The 19,232-nt window shown below is 38.7% G+C and overlaps 1 protein-coding gene across 1 annotated transcript in view; it reads right to left on the bottom strand.

The window, feature by feature from the left end:
* Positions 1 to 19,232, bottom strand: part of FMN2 (formin 2) — a 246,456-nt gene that overhangs the window by 17,725 nt on the left and 209,499 nt on the right. Inside the window, exon 16 of the mRNA XM_084623958.1 lies at positions 8,776 to 8,925. Within this exon, the coding sequence (XP_084480084.1) occupies positions 8,776 to 8,925 (150 nt within the window). The remainder of the gene's footprint in view (positions 1 to 8,775; positions 8,926 to 19,232) is intronic.

Here is a 19,232-nt window from a genome sequence, read left to right as displayed (position 1 = left end):
GCTTGATACCATTTGTTCTTGAAAATACCATGCTGACTTACTTACAGCATTATCTTGTATGTATCTGCAAATTGATTACTTAATTAATTACACATTTTGTACGTGTGTTAATTAAGCTGACTAGGGTGTAATTCCCCAGGTTGTCCTTATTTCCCTTTCTATAGATGGGTACTATATTTGCCCTCTTCCAGTCCTCTGGAATCTCTCCGGTCTTCCATGACTTTTGAAAGATAATCACTAATGGCTCAGATATTTCCTCAGGCCCTGGTGACTTGAAAAAAATCTAACTTGTCTAAGTAATTTTAACTTGCTCTTTCCCTATTTTGGTCTTATCTCATTTTCACTGGCATTCACTATGTTAGACGTTCAATCGCTGCTAAACTGTTTAGTGATGACTGAAACAAAGAAGTCATTAAGCACCTCTGCCATTTCCATATTTCCTCGCCCCCATTAAGTAATGGGCCTACCCTGTCCTTGGACTTCCTCTTGCTTCTAATATTACTCCAGTTTTAATCTTGAGTATTGAAAGGCCTGTGGATCCATTTCAATACTACAAGTCTTTGGCACTCGGCAAAACTTGGTACTAGAGCTGATCAGAAATTTTCTGCTGCAATGATTCTCTGACAAAAATGCAGTTTCTGTAACATTTCTGGCTGAAAAATCTAAATGAAATATTTCATTCTGGACAGGTTCAACCCAAATAGGAATATTTAGTTTTGTTGAACTGATGTGAAACATTTTTCTGGATCATGGTGCATAGCCTTATTAAAGTTGTAATTTGGGCTCCTATTCTCTCCTATTGTCTGGGCTCTGTGGAGGACTACATCTCTCATATTGGAGAATGGATTCCCCTACAATCAAGCTGCATGGGACATCAAGGCATGAAAGTGACTGTGTGTACACCATGGGAGATGTAATCCGACCAGGAAGTCTGGCCCATAGGGAAGAATAGAGGCATCAGATATTCAAATAAGAGCACCCATGAGGCAAAGCACCACAATAGGAAATGGAGTTTAATGTTCAACATAGAAGTATTTCAAGTTAATTCGAACCAAAATCAAACATTTTGATTGCAGAATATTGAAATGTTTGTTTTGATTGAAAGTGTAGTAATGTTTCATTTCAAGATTTCCTAATTTACATTTTTTGAATACTTCACTCCATGAAATATTTTAATATTGCATTTTTTTCCTCCTAATTTAGGATGACAAATGTTGAAACATTAGAATTTCCCATGGGGCAGAACTTCCAAATTTCACTCAGCATCACTTGTGACCACTACAATCACTTGGGTGGTCTAGAGATTTTGTCTTACTCTGCTATGCAACAGGAGAAAGGCCAATTGTGTAATAACCATGGTGTCCAACTATATATAGGAAGACATATCTGCACAAATACACAGAGACACACATCCAAAGTTCAAAAGGGCAACAGTTTTTAAAATGAAAGGAAATCCCATTCTTAAGTCACCAAATAGTGCCTAGTTACAGCAACTCATATGGTACTGAAAAATCAGCAGAATTGCCAAATCTTGTGATTTCATGACAAGTATCATACATACACATACACACAAAATGTGTCCATACCTCCTGATTTATACCAGCAAAATCATGAATTTTGTCTTTAGTCAAAGTGGTCACCATTTCCTATTACTTTCAGCAAGACTGAAGCAAGGCTACCTTCAGGCCAGACGACCATCATTTCCTTACATCTTACATCAGCTAATTTTATGTTCATTTTGAAATGTGGCCTTGCTAGGCAATGCTACTAATCTTCATTATCACAGGAATGACACATTGAAGACTTACTAGAGAAATTTTTCAACCACTGATTCTCTCCCCACTTTCCCATTCCTTACTAAGTGAATAGTTCCATGTTCCCAGATCTCTCATTCTCAGGTCTAATTTACTGGTTCTTATTATAAGGGTTAATAAAAGATCCCTTAAATTACTTTGGGAGGACATAGCTCGTGCAAGGAGATTTAATGCCCTTCTTTGCAAGCAATAGTGGCAGATTACCAGTATGTGCCTTACTCTGCAAGGCATAGATATCGAATGCCAGACTTTAAATTGCTCAACAGCAAGTTTTAAATCATCCTGCTGGGGAATCTGTAGGGAGACATACCAGTCTTGCTGCAGGGGGAGATCAATGAGCTGTGGAGACATGTTGGCCATGAATCTCCCTTTCATCTAGATATACAATGTGACACGCCAAGTGCCAGCTTAACTGCTATTCTTATGGGAACGGGCAACTTTTAGAGTCAAATGAGGAGTAAATTTAGGGGGGTTACAGATTATTTTTAAAATGTCAAAGATTTATCATGGGAGTTAAAAGGTTGGATGGAGTCAGTGAAATGAAGTTCTCATACTCAGCGTGAGGTGGAAGATGTCAGAACTTTACTATAATGATGTAGATCTAGTTTATGACCCCCCCTCCCACCTACAGCTAAGAGTCAGTTCAAGTGCATTTCTATTAGCTGACACTCTGTTTCATAAATATGCGCCAAGGTGAGTAAACAATCAGTTCCCCCCCCCACACACACACACTTTGGGGTCCCCAACTGTCCCTCTCCTTTTCTCTTCTTCTGTGCAAGCAGGAGTTCTTTCCCATGTTCAGATAGACGCCTACACTTTTGCAAGGGGTGGGGCTATCTGGGGCAGCAGTGATTATCTGAAGAGACTGCAGCCGTACTCTGAGCAGGGGTAGAGAGAAAGGAGCTTCTTTGCCTACTCTGCCACCCAAAAAATGGAGGCGGGGTTATGAACAACGCCTCTCCAGGTTTAGGGACAAGTCTAGCAGGTTTTAATTAGGCTCTAATGCTGCACCAGTGATACCGGCATTTTAAAATGTTGGCCTTTTTTTTTTTAAACAAAATAAGTTCTGAAAGCCTTCACCTCTCTTTGCTACTGTCATGAGCCAGAGTATACATAATTAAAAATTAAAAATACAAATAAAAAAAAGAAGCGTTTGGCTCTGTTAGTCTTGAAAGACAGATTTTGCCACCCAGACCAATAGAAGACATTCCAATAATTAACTTTGTATAACTTACTCTGTTTTTGACTGTCATACAAGTGTGTCTGCACTCTCAGGGGATTTTTCTCTGAGAGTGAGGAATTTGCCCACCTCAGCCTGAAGACAAGACTCTTGAGGAGGTTCTTGCCCTACTCCTCCAGACAGTTCCAGGTTTATAGTCAAGTGGCACAGTTGTTCCTGCCTAGCCCCTCTGCCTCCCTTCTTTGGATGATAGAGGAGGCAGCCAGTGTTCCTTTCTCTCTGATCAGGCTCAAGCACAAATAAATCTGGAAAAAATGCATTTAATGATGGACACCTCATTACCAGGATGATCTATAGAAACCGAAAGGAATTCAAAGAAATTTAAACAAAATTAGGAGATTGAAGAGATTGATTTAAAAGGAAAAAGTTAAATACTTACAGCTTGGCATGCTCAAGGGGGACAGGATTAGAGCTGGGTGAAATTTTATGACCAAAGCTTTTTTTTGTGAAAAATGCAGATGTGGTGACACAGACATTTTGCAAATTCATGTTGATTTTGCCAAATTGCTTCAGTCAAGTACAATAAAATTAATTCCAAATGGAAATGTTTCATTTTTTTTAACTCGAAAACAATGTTTTAGAAAAAATCCTTGACTTTTACGCAAAATGTTTTTTTAAAGATTAAAAAGTGCTTGAAGTATTAATAAAAAGTGTTTCACTTTGTGTCTAACAAAATGTTTGACCCCAAAACGATGTTTTAAAACTTTTCAATTCGCTGAAAAAATATTTTCTGCTCAACTTGATTTTTTTTCCCAATTTTTGAGAACTGCTAACAAGCTGAAAAATATGTTATTTGCACAGCTATAGATAAAATAACTGCCTATAAACAAAACATTAAGATGTCTGAGTGTCTTAATCCCAAACACTGAACAGCAAATGGGTGCTCAGGACCAAGATCAGACATTTGGATTCCAAGCAGTGAATGTGCTACCTTCACCTACATCATGCTATAGTCATGGACACAGGTCTACTCCTACCCTAAGTGACCTGTCCTGCTTCCATTACACCCACTTTTCAGAATCCCATCACATGATCCAGGAGGTCTGGCTGTAACATATACAGGTAAACACATTCTCAGAGCTCATAATATATGAATGCAACATGTGGTCTATTAATGGCACATTAAAAAAAATATAGTGGAAGAAAAAAGGTGAGATAATTCAAAGCTTGTTAGATTGTTAATTGAAAATCAAGAGCCAAATTCAAACGTTGGTGGGGTTGCACAGATGTAACCGAGTGCTGAATTTGACGCCAGTTGTTTGCAAACTTATGATATCCCTTTCATCTCTAAAAAGGTTATACATGCCAAGGTTAAATATCAAACCAAAGCCATTTTTAGTTATGAAACATGGAACAAAAGTATTTTAAAGTACAAAACACGCTTTAAAAACAAAGGTGTGTAAATAAAAAAAAATAGCTCAATGGATCTTGTTTAGACTTTAAAAAAAAAAAAAATCACCCTTAGGGTGAGACCCAGCATAAGAAATTTCAGCCTAAAGGGAACATTTCTGAGAACATTATAAACAACTCAGAATGATTTAGAATGGAATGCCCATCTTACCCTTGACTAAAGTGTTGCTACCAAACACAGTGCTGTTAAGAAAATCCCAACAGTACTAATGAAGAAATATGCTTTACATGTATATTTCAGGTGCATTTTTCTTTGTATTGCTACTGTATTCAGCAGTGTCTTGTCGAATTTTCTCTGTGACTGGTATTTTCCATTTCTGCTTTATTTCATCTGACACAACTGAGTAGAAGCAGTTGAAAACTTCAGAAAAATGAATTTGTTCTTAACCTTGCGCCATTTTTCTTTGGTTTTTCTCATCTGGTAGCTGAGAAATACCAAGACTAGACACTGCTGTGTTTATCTAAATGCCTGCAAACCAATATACAAGCTGCAATCCAGACTGGAAAGTATTTAAAATAAAGAATTACTGACTGCTTTCTTTAAACACACACATTTTTGGCACATCTGTAACATAAGGGTGCACTTTAGAAAAAAACCCATTTATGAAAGGCCTTTGGGTAAGTTATTGTATTAACAATTTGACTCACATTTACAGAGATTGGATAAGGAACTTCTACTATAAGAAGCTATCACTCCCCCTTGTTTTCCCTGCTGAAGACCAAGGACCTTAAAACTAGGCCAGAAATGCTGTACACAGTGTAATCTTAAACAAAGAACATTGTTTAGGGCTCAAACAAAAGAACAGGGTTCAGTTCTTACAAATATGATCACTGTCAAACTGCTTTCCTTTTTGCAGCAATTATTTCCCCAACAACAGAATTATATTGCAACAAAGAAAGAAAACGGGGGGGGGGGGGTTCTTATCAGACCTGTCATATAAATGTGTACAGACAATACCTTGCTCTTTGATTTTAGCTACAGAAAATAACTTGATTTACCAAACATAGACAGAGATAAGCAACCACTGTGATTTCAAAATACACTGTGTGAAATTCTGGCCCTACTTTTTGTAATTGACTTCAAGGGGGCCAGGATTTCACCATTAAAATATTAGCATGAGACACCTAGCATGTAATCTAGGCACCAATCTTTTAGGTATAAATAACATCAGTGGCATCTGAGTGGCATGTATCATCACAAAGCAGCTTAGTGTATTTCAGATTTAGAGTGTTTCCCCATTGAGTTAAAAGCTAAACTATGCACTCTCAGGAAAGTATTCATTTGGCAATAATTTAAGTCATGGAACCATAGAGATGTAGAGTCCTGGGGACACTCTGGAAGCAAAAGGCCAGATCCTCAAATCCAACAGCCTTGATGTCAGTTTACACCAACTGTAGATATGTCCCTACCTTTTAATTCTTACTGCAATTTTGTGGGAGTAGGGAATACTATGGAGTGTTGCCCTAGAGTGGCTGAGAGTGTCTTGCCCAGGTTATTCTCCATTTTACTCTTCCGGTACAAAGAGGCCTTCAATTCACAACATTCCTGTCCTTTATCAGTAGAGCCGGAAATGGCTACTAAAACAGGTCAAGAAAACCATTCTGTCAGTTGGCTGGAGGACACCTCTAGAGAACATATTTTTACTAGGGCTGGTTAGAAAATTTCCATTGACACTGTTTGAGGGAAAAAAAATGAGTTTTCAACTAAATTAGAGTTTTCACAAAATGTATGGGCTTTCCATGGAAAATCTAATTGCTCATCAAAAATCTGGCCAAAGCCAAAAATAGATAGATTCAGTTAAATGCCACTGTGGTGCCTCATAGGTGTTGTAGTTTGGGTCACTCATTCTTTTTTATAGGATGGGATCCCCAGATGGATTTAATCTTCCACGATGCATCATGGCCCATGCAACAGCCATGATGTCTCACATTTTGGTGATGGGAGGTGATGCAATTGTAATCTGGCTCAGGGGTCCATCTTATGGAGGAGACAGAGAGCATGAGACACCTGAACTACATCTCTCATGAGGGACTGCAAATAGCATTTCAGAATCTATATATTTTGATTTTCTGTTGAAATATTTCAGATTTGTCATGTTTTGCTGAAAATGATATTTTTCACAGAAAAAGTTCACATTTCTGACCAGCTCTGTAAATTATTCCTTTTCCTCTAAGATTTTGCCTGTTGCCTCTATAGCACCTCCTGCTGGGGTGTGATTAGTTAACAGTTATATAGTTAGATGCAAATCACTATTATTAAGTAGTATTAATTATCATTAACCTTGGTACCCTGGGGATGGAAAGAGCAAGCCAGGACCTCCAAAATTCTTAATCCATGCTGACAGAACATTACAAAAAAGCCTTGAGTCAGTTCAGCATGATGTACTATTTTCTGTATTCCACATTCCTCATATCATAATGGAAAAACATTCATAAAAGTGGGTCTTTGTTTCTTAGGTGTTTGTCTGCCTTGAATGAATTTCTCCCATGGGAAGTCATGGACCTCTTTTTTCAGATCATCATAATCTCCTCCTCCACACCGATCTATATAGGATACCATATATGGAGGACAATGATTTCAGGTAGGGTAATAAGAAACCCAAGCAAGTGAAAACTTAATGGTCTTGTTTTCATTACAACTTCTCTTGTACTTCAAAATATGTGGAGAAACAAAGCAAACAAACATTTGTATAACAAGCAGAGAATCTAAAAAGTGTTTTCAAAATTCTCCATGAGCTGATCTTTTAAAGAGTCAAAATGTATTTCCCCCCCTTTTAAAAAAAATACTAAAGGAAACAATATGTACAGTGAGAGGCGTTCTCACCATTTTAAGAAAAATAACCTAATAATCAGAAAAAGAAAAAAAAATTAAAAACAATTTTATGAAAAATACATGGAAACACAAGATAAACCTTTGGCAACTATATCCCAACCCGGGAAACTGGAGACAGAATGAACTTGGGCTGAAGTTAAATACTAAAGAGAGAGATTTAAGTACATGAAATCATTTCAGACAGGCAGTAAAATGAAGTGCACCCCCGTCCAGTAAGTACTTGCACCGTGTTAATATTTGCTCCGTAAACTTGCCATAGAATCAGAATCCAGTCCTCGTTTTCTTAATTGTGAAAAGGGAATTCACTCTAAAATATCTTCCCCTGTACTTAAAAATCAATTGTTTTGATTTGACTTAGATACCTGATTTTCTAGGTGCTAGGTCCCTATAGTTTCCATTGACTTTAGCCACGCAGTAATCTAATTTCAGTGGGAATTGTGCATGCTCAGCACTTCTGAAAAGCAAGCCCTTTTTAGTTAGGTGCCTAAATATGTGCTTACATGACAAGTTTTGATAATCTGAGTAATTTCATTAACTTCCCAAGGAAGTCATTGTGACTACATGTGTAAAGTTATGCATGTCTATAAACATTTGCTGTTCAGGCCTACCTCTGTAAAATTTCATTTTATTTTGACATTTATTAAATCATAGCAACATTCTTATGCTCACTGAGTTACTAAAACCAACAACTATATATAGCATACAATAGCTCCTCTAGCACAAGTTGTAATCCACGTCTCAGTGGGTGTTAGAATGACTGGACAAGCTCCCGCTTATATGACAGCCACCATCTTAGCCAACATACTAGCTTTAGCTAAAGAGCCAAGATTTCTTAGCTGAGAGCTGTAACAGACCCACATCATCTGTGGATCGGCACAAAGGGGCACCTGTTATACACACATACCAGAGGGTTACACAAGGCACAGGCAGTTATGGCAATTTTTTTTTCAGTGATCATGCCTTATTTCTATCATGGTGCAAGAAAGCTCAAAAAACTAGAGTTTGGGTATTTTATTTGTTTTGGTTCTCTCTGTGGGATGACCTTGCTAGATTTTTGTCTCCCCCTGCTATAATAGGTCAAATATTTTAGGATATCATCTCTGGATATTGAGCCCGGTCTATGACTCACTATAAACATATGAATGAGAAAACCTCTCAATGACTTTCAGGACTTAAGTGAATAATGTTTCATTGGCTGGATTAATAGTGATGTATCAATTACATGCTCTAATGCGTCATTCATGGTCATGTGGACAAAGACAGAAAAAGCTTGGCACAAACTGAAATTTTTACTGATTACTAGACTTCATGACTGTTAGGATGTATTTATAAAAAAAATTAATAAAAGTTTGTATCAGAAGCTATTTGAAAGACATTAAATGTATTTTTATGCCCATGTTGATTTTTTCCTGAGATATTGCTCCAAATACTCTTTTGGAAAGAATATTAACAGTCATTGTAAAAATGAGGACACCTACTTTTCTTGCAGAATAAGTTTGTTTTCCTTCTTCCAGAGGTCTTTGAAGTCAGAACTGAATTCATGCCAAATACTGAAGAAAGCATGAGGTGACACTTCCTTCTCTCCCATTTTTGGTTTCATACAGAAATAGGCTGCAGTTTCCAAAAAGCTGCCAAAGACAACAAAAGCATCAAGTATTTTGTTATCTATTGATATAGAATTTTTTTCTGCATCCAAAACCTGGCATAATACACAATTACTATTGCTAATAGGAGTGAAATATACGGATTATCTAGCTCTGATGTTTTCCTGTACATATTCTGTTACAATATATTTCCTCAGCAATGGTTGGGGTTTGGTATTTAATAACACACACATTGTTTTTGACCAAAGCATTGTCCATATTAAAGCCAAGAATGAATGTACTCTCTTCAGAGCCCAGCAAAGCCAGACCTCAACGCCTTTCCTTGCATTGCATTTTTATTATATTTGAAACTATTTTAAAACAGAGCTGAAATCTAAAGCAGTTCCAAACAGTCTTTCACTATGAAACACGACAATAGACAATCTAGCAGTCCATAGAAAGGTGGTATTACAACAATTCTTTTCTACCCTAGACAATAGTAAAACTGCTAGCAACAGTCATACTAGAAAATAGTTATCAATCACGATTCTGACATAACTGTGTTTGACACCCATTTCTGAACATAGATATCGCTAGAATAGATGACAAAGTAAAATATGTAGAGCTGAAGAGCAAGCAAGAATTGCTCTTGAAGGATACAGAGGACTACACAACAAGATTTAACACAATAGCTGTGATTTCAATGAAATGTAAACCCCCCCCCATAATTAGAGCCTCTCTCTCTTAGTTCCAAATTTTAAAAAATGGTCAACATGAAAAAAAAATATGAATTTCAATTCAAAAGGATAAAGTTATACACCTATTCCTTGAGATAATTTTACTGAAATCTCATCCAATTTTATTTGCAATTAAAAATGCCAACGTGTTCAAAATAGTCTTCAAGAACAATTACATCAAAATATGAGAATTCAAATTTTCACGTTTCTATGAAAAATTGGCCAGTTTGTCCGCAACATTTTTTCACAACACAATGGCTCAGAACATATCAGAATATTTATTTTATTTGTGTGTTACGCTATTCATACAATGCTTCCAAAGCCTGCTGGTTTGGGGTGTAGGAGAATGGGACAAGACGACAGTACAGCAATGGACACTAAAGGAGAGATTAGACAGACAGGGAACCAGTTTTGTGCCCCACATGGTAGTTCAGATTACTACTATTCAACCACCCATGAAATAACATTTTATGAACCCATACATGGTGAGACCATATTAGTCACAGAGTGAAATCTTGGCCCCACTGAAAACAAAGAAATTTTGGTATTGACTTCAATGTGGTTAGGATTTCACCCACTGAACCAACTGACTGATTACCTTAATTATAGTTACAGCAATAGTGCTATGACAGTTGTTAGTGCATGTGCCAGACAGCTAATCAAAAGCATATGGAGAGTGATGGGCATTACAGGATGGCTTGGGAATCTTCAGGCACCTTTTGAGTCAGTGGCCATTTCTGAGTAAGCTACTTAAAGACCATTCTGTGTTTTGCAAAACACAGGAAAATCAGTAGCTCAAAGAAAGAAGAGGCTCGGTTTTGACAAACACCTAGGCAAATAGGCAAATGACACTAGGATATCAGACCCAATTATAGCATGAAACAAGGGAACCCTAATAGCAAAATGACTGATCTGAAAAAAACATCATCAACCTTACTAGAAGATGATCATCACAAGAGAATGAAAAATAGTCATCTCAAGCAATGTGTTTAAATTTGAGGTAACAAGCTATAATCACTCTACATGAAACGATCTCATCAAGCAGGGAGCCAGGCCAGAATGAAAATCCAACAAATACATGTTTGAGTTTGATAAATGGTACTAACATTTACAGAAGACATGAAGGCTTTCATTAACAATCCATGGGATCAAAGGGAGTTAGTCAGGCTTTTCCTCTGATCATTGCTAATCTTGCTGCGAACCACCAGTATAGCCAATTCAGCCATACATCTATGTTTAACTCTAGCTAATGGCATTCCTTCTTCCAGTCAGTTACAACAGAATGCAAGTCCCCAGCTGGATTGATCACCTCCCATGGCAACCAATTTGAGGGAAGGGGAAATTAAGCTGTTTGTAAAATGTGAAAGACCAGAAGCTTGGCAGATTGTCAGTTAATGTGTCACTTTTCTAACACCTGTTAGTGCAAATGCAGAAGACACAACCTGCAACACAGTTGGACCTAAAAGCAGGAAGCCCCAGGAATCCAGGTATTTATCTATCCTGGTAGCACAGGTGAAACAAATCCAAGGTAATCATCTCAACTTCTTTAGTCAGAGGTATGTTGATGTTCTCCTTACTGTATCTTGAAGGAGAAGGAGGCAGGATTCAGATATGAAAAGCAAATGATCAAGACAAAGCGAGGGAGAAGTGACCCTAGATCCCCAGAATGAAATTTGGGAAGCAGTAACTTGTTTACGTTAGCATACTCTGTGAATATCAGATTTTGTAATCCGTAAGATTACAGTTTACATATGTTAAAATAGAGAGACCTCAAAGCTGACTCTGGAGGGGACATGGAGCATATGGCTCAATTATAAAAAGGGACTTAGACAAAGTCGCAAATAAACCCATGAAGTTAGGAGTGGATATTGCCATTTCACATTTCATTACCACATTATTGAGCCACACAACAGATGCTTTGTTGGTCTGTCACGGTGTTGTGACTAACCCCTGCAGAGCCTCCTGCTGGTCTCTCAGGGAATTTGCTTTTCCAGCCACTGGAGCGCCCTCTGCAGGCCGGTGTCCCACTTGCCGCTGGCCCTGTGTCCCTCCCCAACCCCAGTGCCCCTTTCACCCAGTCTCTGGGTCTCCCCCTCCCAGGGGAACCCCCACCCACTATCCCTACCTTGCCTCAGTCTTTGGCTACTGCCAGTCACCATTAAGCCCCCACATACTGAGCGGACTGCAGTGTATTAGCCAGTCATCACAGGCAAGGGGGGGTTGGACCTGCTGCCTCTGCCTACCCGTGGGCTTCCCCCTGCAATCCCAGTACACTTTTTTAGGCCGTCTGCCAGGCCTGCAGCCTGGGGCTTTTCCAGTCTGCAGCCTCCCAGCTCCTCTGGCCTTCCCCAGCCCTGGTCCACTCCAGGTACCTTCTCAAGGCAGAGAGAGAGTGTCTGCGCCTGGCCCACTGCCCTCTTATAAGGGCCAGCTGAGCCCTGATTGGGGCATGGCAACAGCTGAGCCTGCTTCCCCCAGTCAGCCTGGGAACTGCTTGCTCCCAGCCACAGCCCTCTTCTGGGCTGTTTTAAGACCTTTAAGGCCGGAGTGGGTGACTACCCCGCTACCTGGTCTTTTAACAAACCTTGAAGCAAAACACATTTCAATAGTGCTTATAGCTATATATGCAGCATGTGTATGGTGGTCAGAGTAGGGGACTGGGAGTCACGACTCCTGGGTTCCATTTCCAAATTTGTTTCAGTAACATATGATCTTGTGAAAGTCACATAAGCTCCCTGTGCCTCACCTTCCCTATCTGTGAAACAGGTGTACTTACTACTCCAAAGAGGTGTTGTGGAACTTGCTTAATGTTCATAAAGCACTACGAGTTCCTCAAATGAAAGGTGCTTACATCCCCCATACTACTAAATCATGTTTCAAAACAACACAAAATCTGTGCATCAGAGAAGGTGGGAGAGGGGAGGGTTAGGGTTATTTTCAAGGATTAATAGAGGTACAGGAGGTCAGTGGCTTTGTTCCAGTCAGCGTGACTTTTCAAGCTTGATTAAAAATAAGGCACTGATGGTTCACACTGCTGCCTTATCCAGACAGGGCAAAGGCCAAATATCTGTTAAAAGGATTTTAAATAGGTTTTCATATTCCCCACACTGGCCCCAAAGAACATTTAAATATCATTAAATCTGCTAAATCTGTGAAGGTGGTGGTTTCTGAGAAAATAAATAAGGAAATGAGATTAGGGAAGGTGGTTAGCTTCCCTCCTCCCCCAGTCTTCCCTTTCCCCAATCTAATCTCTAAAAACTTAATTGTTTCATCTCCAGGCACATTTCAGAAAAACATCCTAGACCTAAAAATTTTATTAAGATGATGTTAAAATAAAAAGAAAACGGTACAGAGTTTAAGCATAGAAGTTTCTGTTTATCAGGGAATAACGTACAGATTATCAAGGGGTGTGAAGTTCGGTTTAGGATCGGATGTTTTAAGGAATACATAATCTGCAATATCCCCAATTGGGGGTAAAAGGTTAATGGGTCAATACATGCTACTTATTTTACACCTCTGCTATTGTGCGTTTTTCTATAGATATTCTATAGATAGACTACAAAACAACTACACGTAACAATCAGCATTATTAGAAAAACCTGAATCATATTTTTAAACCTACTCACCACCAGCATGTCGACCTACTGGGTCAAATCAATTAGAAATACTTTGAGGGCAAGCCATAGATTGCTTTATCTTTTTGTTCCCAGTTAACACACTACAGTAACACACAATGATTCAAATTCAGGTCTGCCATGTGTCATACATCAACTGGACAACTATCCATTCATCTGACCAGTTTATCAATACTAACAAAATGTGTGTGCATGGAGATATCTCTCTTAATTTGTGGATGATATGGGAGTTCCTATTGCTGAAGAAAGAGGAATGGAGGAACAAACCACAAATTGGCATTTTTAAGAAATGAATTAGAATCAATACTACTCAGCAGTGAAGAAACAGCTGCAGAGTCTCCTCAGGCTACAGCAGCCAACAAATAAAGGTAACTACAGGTCCAGAGACATGGTTTGAATTTCACTTGCAGGGACATTATTCCTGGCTGACCTTACTGAGAGATGGTTAACCCACACTCTCTCTCTCTACATCATGGTTCCAAACACCCAAAACAAAACACCTGAAGGCACAGCATAGTAGCAGTGATCAGTCTAAACATGGAGTTAAGACCATGGAAGATGATTCTAGATTGTTTAACAAATGAAGGACTTCAACTGCAGCTATATTCGGTCAGCTGTTGTTGATATGCACTAAAGTTACTACTCACTTACGTAAATTTGAGTTTAATTAATTGACATTACCTCATGGGATTTCCCTCCCTGGTAGTAGTTGTGAGGCTTTGGGTTCCAGAAGTATTCCCAGATTCAGATAGTAGGTTTATCTACTTCATAAAATACATGCTATCCAGTGATTAAGGTTACAGGTAAAACAGCTAATAACTAAGGTCGAGTAAGGGGAAGCGTAGGCGTGTTTGGAGAGGGAGAAGAACAGCTAGATGTAATCAACAAGGTGCTATACAAGGACATGCAACTTATTGCTCTATTTAAATTTGACATGAGTTGTATTATATTAAGGCCCAACTTATGTAGCGAGGCTTTATAAGTTTGTTATAAGGGCAACATTTGGCCCTTTGGATTTAAGGTGAGACATGAAAACAAGAGTACAGTATATAGCTAGCAGTTAGTAGCTGAGTTCTGGAAAGTTAGTCAAATGAATTGTCATATTAACCCCTCTCAGCATCATTTTGTTTAGCGGCAAAAGCAATGACAAATATTCTGTTGTCTCTTGTATAGAATATACAGCTCCTTTAGCATAAACACATTGGTGAGAATATGTAAACAAGGAAACGCCACCTATCTGATCAAGGTTGGGCTTATGATTTGGAGGGCTCTCAGCAGCTCTAGCAGGTGGAATTAAGCCTCTTCCCTCTTGGGTTCTGCTTCAAAAAGGGATAAAAGGGGCCAACCTCCTAGTTTCTGAGATAGGTGACTGGAAGAAACAGGATCCCAAACAGTCACTTGGACAAGCTGGTATATTTAATTCAGGTTCCCTTTTTATTGTGGTTTCAAGGTTACGAGTGCATTTTCATACAGTTTTTACACATTTTCACCTATTGCCATCCTTGTCCTGCATAATGAAAAGTGGGGAAATTTGATTGTAAACACAAGTATGGGGAAAAAAAATCAAGCATTCAAAATTTTATAAGCAAATTTTGTTTTGTTAGGCAGAAAACAGTATTATTGTATTAAAAACAAAGCCAAGTTAACATACCACTTTAAATTAACTGCCAGGAACCATCAATCTTTCCTTGCTTTTGCCGATTTATATTGTGTAACTATGGTTTTTGTAATTTTGTTCTTTAGAGAACGCACTAAGGTCTCAAGTTTCTCCCCTGCCCCCCATAAAAAGTTTCCAAATGTTTGCAATGTTTTTCATTCTAAATCATCCTCCTCATCTCCACCCCCCCATCCCATAAATGTATACTGAATGCAAAAATGTTTTATTGCTCCAATAAAGAAAAAAATCAAACAACTTTGTATTTGGGGGGTGGGGGGAAATGCTTTGGAGGAATATCTTCACAGAGTACTCCTATGCCAGCCACCACCCAACATAAATCATAAAAGCGGAAGGCCAACAAACTATATTGTGGCAAACTAGTATTTTGTGGTATTTTTCTATTCTTAATATGACAACGAACACTCAACATCCTTAATGCTTAATGATAACAACTGATCGTATCAAAAGTATAAATGAATAAATAATATAACTGCACAACATAAATATTTATAATTTATACTTTATAATGAGTGTAGCAGATTCAGCAACACTTACAGATTCAGCAACTGTCACAGAACGTACAGTGTAAGTGGCAGAGAATCGTTAAACTCTGAATGTTGCATCTTGAATGTAAGCTATTTCATAAACATTTCTTTGGAAAAGTTACAATTTGCAGGGGACTGATTGACTCAGGATGTTGCTAAAGGATTATGCCTTTTGTCTCTAGAATGCCAATTCAAATGCAGCCCAGGCCAGTAATCTAATGCCTGAAGCCATCCAGTGGTTGTTGGCTTCCTCGGTCTAGTTTCCCATGGACAAAGCCCATTATACAAAATCTACAGCCGCGACTGGAAGAAAGCAGCAATCTTGTTGGAACTCTCAGAGAGGCCAAAGAGTGAAGTGAGCGTGGAGACTAACCTACCTTTTCAACCCTAGAATTATCCCGCTGCAGACTCGCTGCTGCAGGGTTGGGTTCGGAGTTTTTTGATGCTGTGTAGACGTACCATAATGCTACCATTTTTAAAGGAGTTGTGTGTGTGAGATGCAAGGTGACCTTCCACATAATATTTTTTGTTTTACTTCGAGAAATTTATTTTATTGACATAGGCCCAGTCTTGAAAGATGCTCCATGCTGGTGAACCCCCATGTCTCTGTGATACTGGATGTCTCTGCAGGATGAGGGACATCAATTTCTTTAATTATGTAAGTAGAAAACTCCGCATGTATCTTATCAGATTCAATACACATACAACATTAAACACAGATTTGGCTAATGCCTGGCATCCCCTAAAGAAGCTGGGTAGCAGGGTTGGGGCTCCTAATGTTTGGTACAGTGAGGAAATAGCCCTTTTTCCTCAGCCTCTTAACCCTCATGTTCTACCAGGGGAGGATGGTGAGGTCTCACCATGGAAGAAAGGGAGGCTGACAGCAGGCCTCCACCAGGTGGAAACAATTAAGGAAGGAATGATGACCTGCACTATACAAGTTTTTGCTAGATATGTCCCAGATGAGTTTAATTAATAAAACTGTGACCTAATTAAACCACATTCCTTGCAACTGTCTAACTTAACTGGTGTGCCCAGGACATTGGGAGCTGGATCAGGATCTAACCCATAAGGTGATTCTTACAACAGAAGGGAAGAGGGCAATGCCTGCAGGGACATATCTACTCTTCCTACTCTATTTTCTTCTCTTCCTGCTCCACTTCCCAATAAAAATTTGAATGACAAAATTATCTAGGCTAGACAAGACTAAACTGTGAGGAACTACAGAAGAATGTAGCTACACTTGCCAACTGGGCAATGTGATAGAAGATAACTTTCAGTGCATATAAGTGTAACCCACACATCTCCTGGGTGTGGTGTTCTGTCCTGTCCCATCTAGTGGCACTGAGACCACTTAGAGAGAGATAAAATGAGTCTGCTCTACAGCCTTAGCTAAGAGCAAGTTAGCTTTTAGTTCATGTGGTAGAGAGGCTCATGCACTAAGCTCCAGAGGTCCCCGGTTCGATCCTGCCCGCAGATGACCAGGGTTTGTTGGTGTTACTTAAGCACAAGATGATGCATGCTGCAATAAAAATATGATTAATTCTAATTCAGCTGTAATCTCTCAAGAAAACTATCTTGGCATCACTGTAGTGAAACCACTTGCTGAACACGCTGCGGTTGTCAAAAAAAGCAAACGTGCTGGATCTAAGGATTTTAATTTCTGCAATTAGAGCGGTTTTTGACTAGCTCCTTGATTTTTTGTTTAAAACCTCCTTTTCTAAAAGCTTAGTGCCACAGTGCTAATTTGCAGTATGATTCTTACTCCAAAGATACTGACCTTAATTATATTCGTGTCACTATTACTTAGTACTCCACTAGAATTGCTTCTTGAACTAACTCCTGCATCTCATTTACTGTAGAGCTAAGAATAGACCCTCCTTATGAGCTTTAGAACTAGCTATTCCAAGAAGCAACAATCTTCAATAACATAAAATTGGTACTTCTAAGCCTTGTCCCATTTGATACACGTTTGTGTTAGCACTTGAAGTTCCCTAATGAAATTAAAAGGCAATAAATTTAAAACTGATAACAGGAAATTTTAAAAAAGGGAAAAAACGCCAACCCACAACATAATACTTAAACATTCAAAAAACAGACATGTAAATGGATTTTTTTTTCAAAAATTAGATAAGACAAACATTTCATAAATGGACATACATTTTCATGATTCTGCCTGGGTTTAGGAAAAACCTTTCCTTTATGGGAAACGTTGTTCCCTAATTACCCAGTATAGGGGATTTACATGGTCTGACACTTGCCTTTATCAGAGACAGGGCACTGGACTAGAAAGACCATTGACCTCATGTGTGGCAGTTCCTAAGCTCATACATTACCTGTTTCCTTTTTCAGCCCTTTTCCCATTGAGCATTTCCCTCCTGCTACAACTAATATATAGCTACGATGTGTAAATTCCTACTGCTGAGTAACTCACACCAGTAATATGAGCCACCAAGTGAGAAGAAGATCTAACAGGGAAGGAATCAACTGTTAATGAATGGAAGGTCACAAGGGTGTGGGTGGCAAGGAAAACAGTAGCGAAAGGAACCCAGAGGAGAAAGAAAGAGTCCAACCGTATTCTCTGAACTTTCAGTTAAATTTTAGTTTTTCTGCTCAATCTCTCTCTCCACTCTCAGCCTTGCTAGTGGGAGTTTTCAACACATATTTCAAGCATTCATTCAATTACATTTTAGCTTCACAGATCCCCTTTGAAGGAAATCCAAACCATTGTGTGGTGGGGAGCGGGGTGGAAGCAACGTTTAAGGTTTTAAAGGCTTACCAGACTTAGGTGCTACATTTCTAGGTATTGCTTTTCAACAGTACCATTCTACCATTAGGTTTGTTATTACTCTAGGTGTCATCAACCTGTCAGCACAAGAGCAGGTGTGAAGTATTGGTCCCTACCATATCTAATGCCATTGAAGCTGATGGAAGTTCTATGCATGCAAGGAGTGTCCTGTCAGGCCTACATTATTTCTTAGGGAATTTTGGAGGTAAACATTCCCACAATTCACCTGTTACTACAGCAAAGAGAGCAACATAACATTGCTAAATGCATTAAAAAAAAAAGTTCAGAAAACAAAGAGGTGCCTGAGAGACAGCACTTGGGAAGCACTTTAAAACCTAGCAATCCTTGGAATGTAGAAGTACCTGTATCAAATAATGAAATAAAGCAAACCAAAAACATCCTGAAATGAGTAGATGGGTGTTCCATATCCAATTGTACTCATCCTAAATTCCGCAGCCAGTAATTACGTTAGTGTGCAGAAACCATCCATTTGTCCTTTTATTATATATCAAGTACCTGTTACTGCATCACAGAGCAAATTTCAATTTCACATAGCAGAACTTACTCTAAATTCTCATATCAATTTAAATCCATCACAACATAACCCAGCCAGGATGATAATCCAACATTTTGGTCTATCTGGCCTTTACCAGGGATCGATAGCAAAATGTATTCGTAAAACTCTTTTCTACAGCCTTCAGCCATCTAAGGAGCCCAAAGGAAAGCAGCCCTTAAATGTGAATGCCTCCTGGTAATCACATCTTATCACCATTTTGCCTGAAAATGTAGAAAACAGTGAAAACATACATAAAAATATAGTTTATAATATTTGGAAGGGACACACTGTAATAATCTAGAAGACTCTAAACATGCACTACTCCAAGCAACGTCATTTTCAGAGGCTCCACATAAATCATCTGAAACGGAGTAATTTTCAGTGCAAATTAATTGTTTTTGACAGATGTCAGATTCCCAGTCCGAATCTGTTAG

Source organism: Lepidochelys olivacea (assembly GCF_965140295.1).
Source record: "Lepidochelys olivacea isolate rLepOli2 genome assembly, chromosome: 3".
Classification (NCBI taxonomy): domain Eukaryota; kingdom Metazoa; phylum Chordata; order Testudines; family Cheloniidae; genus Lepidochelys; species Lepidochelys olivacea.
Note: the sequence above shows the minus strand (reverse complement) of the source record. Positions and strands in the feature narration are given on the sequence as shown.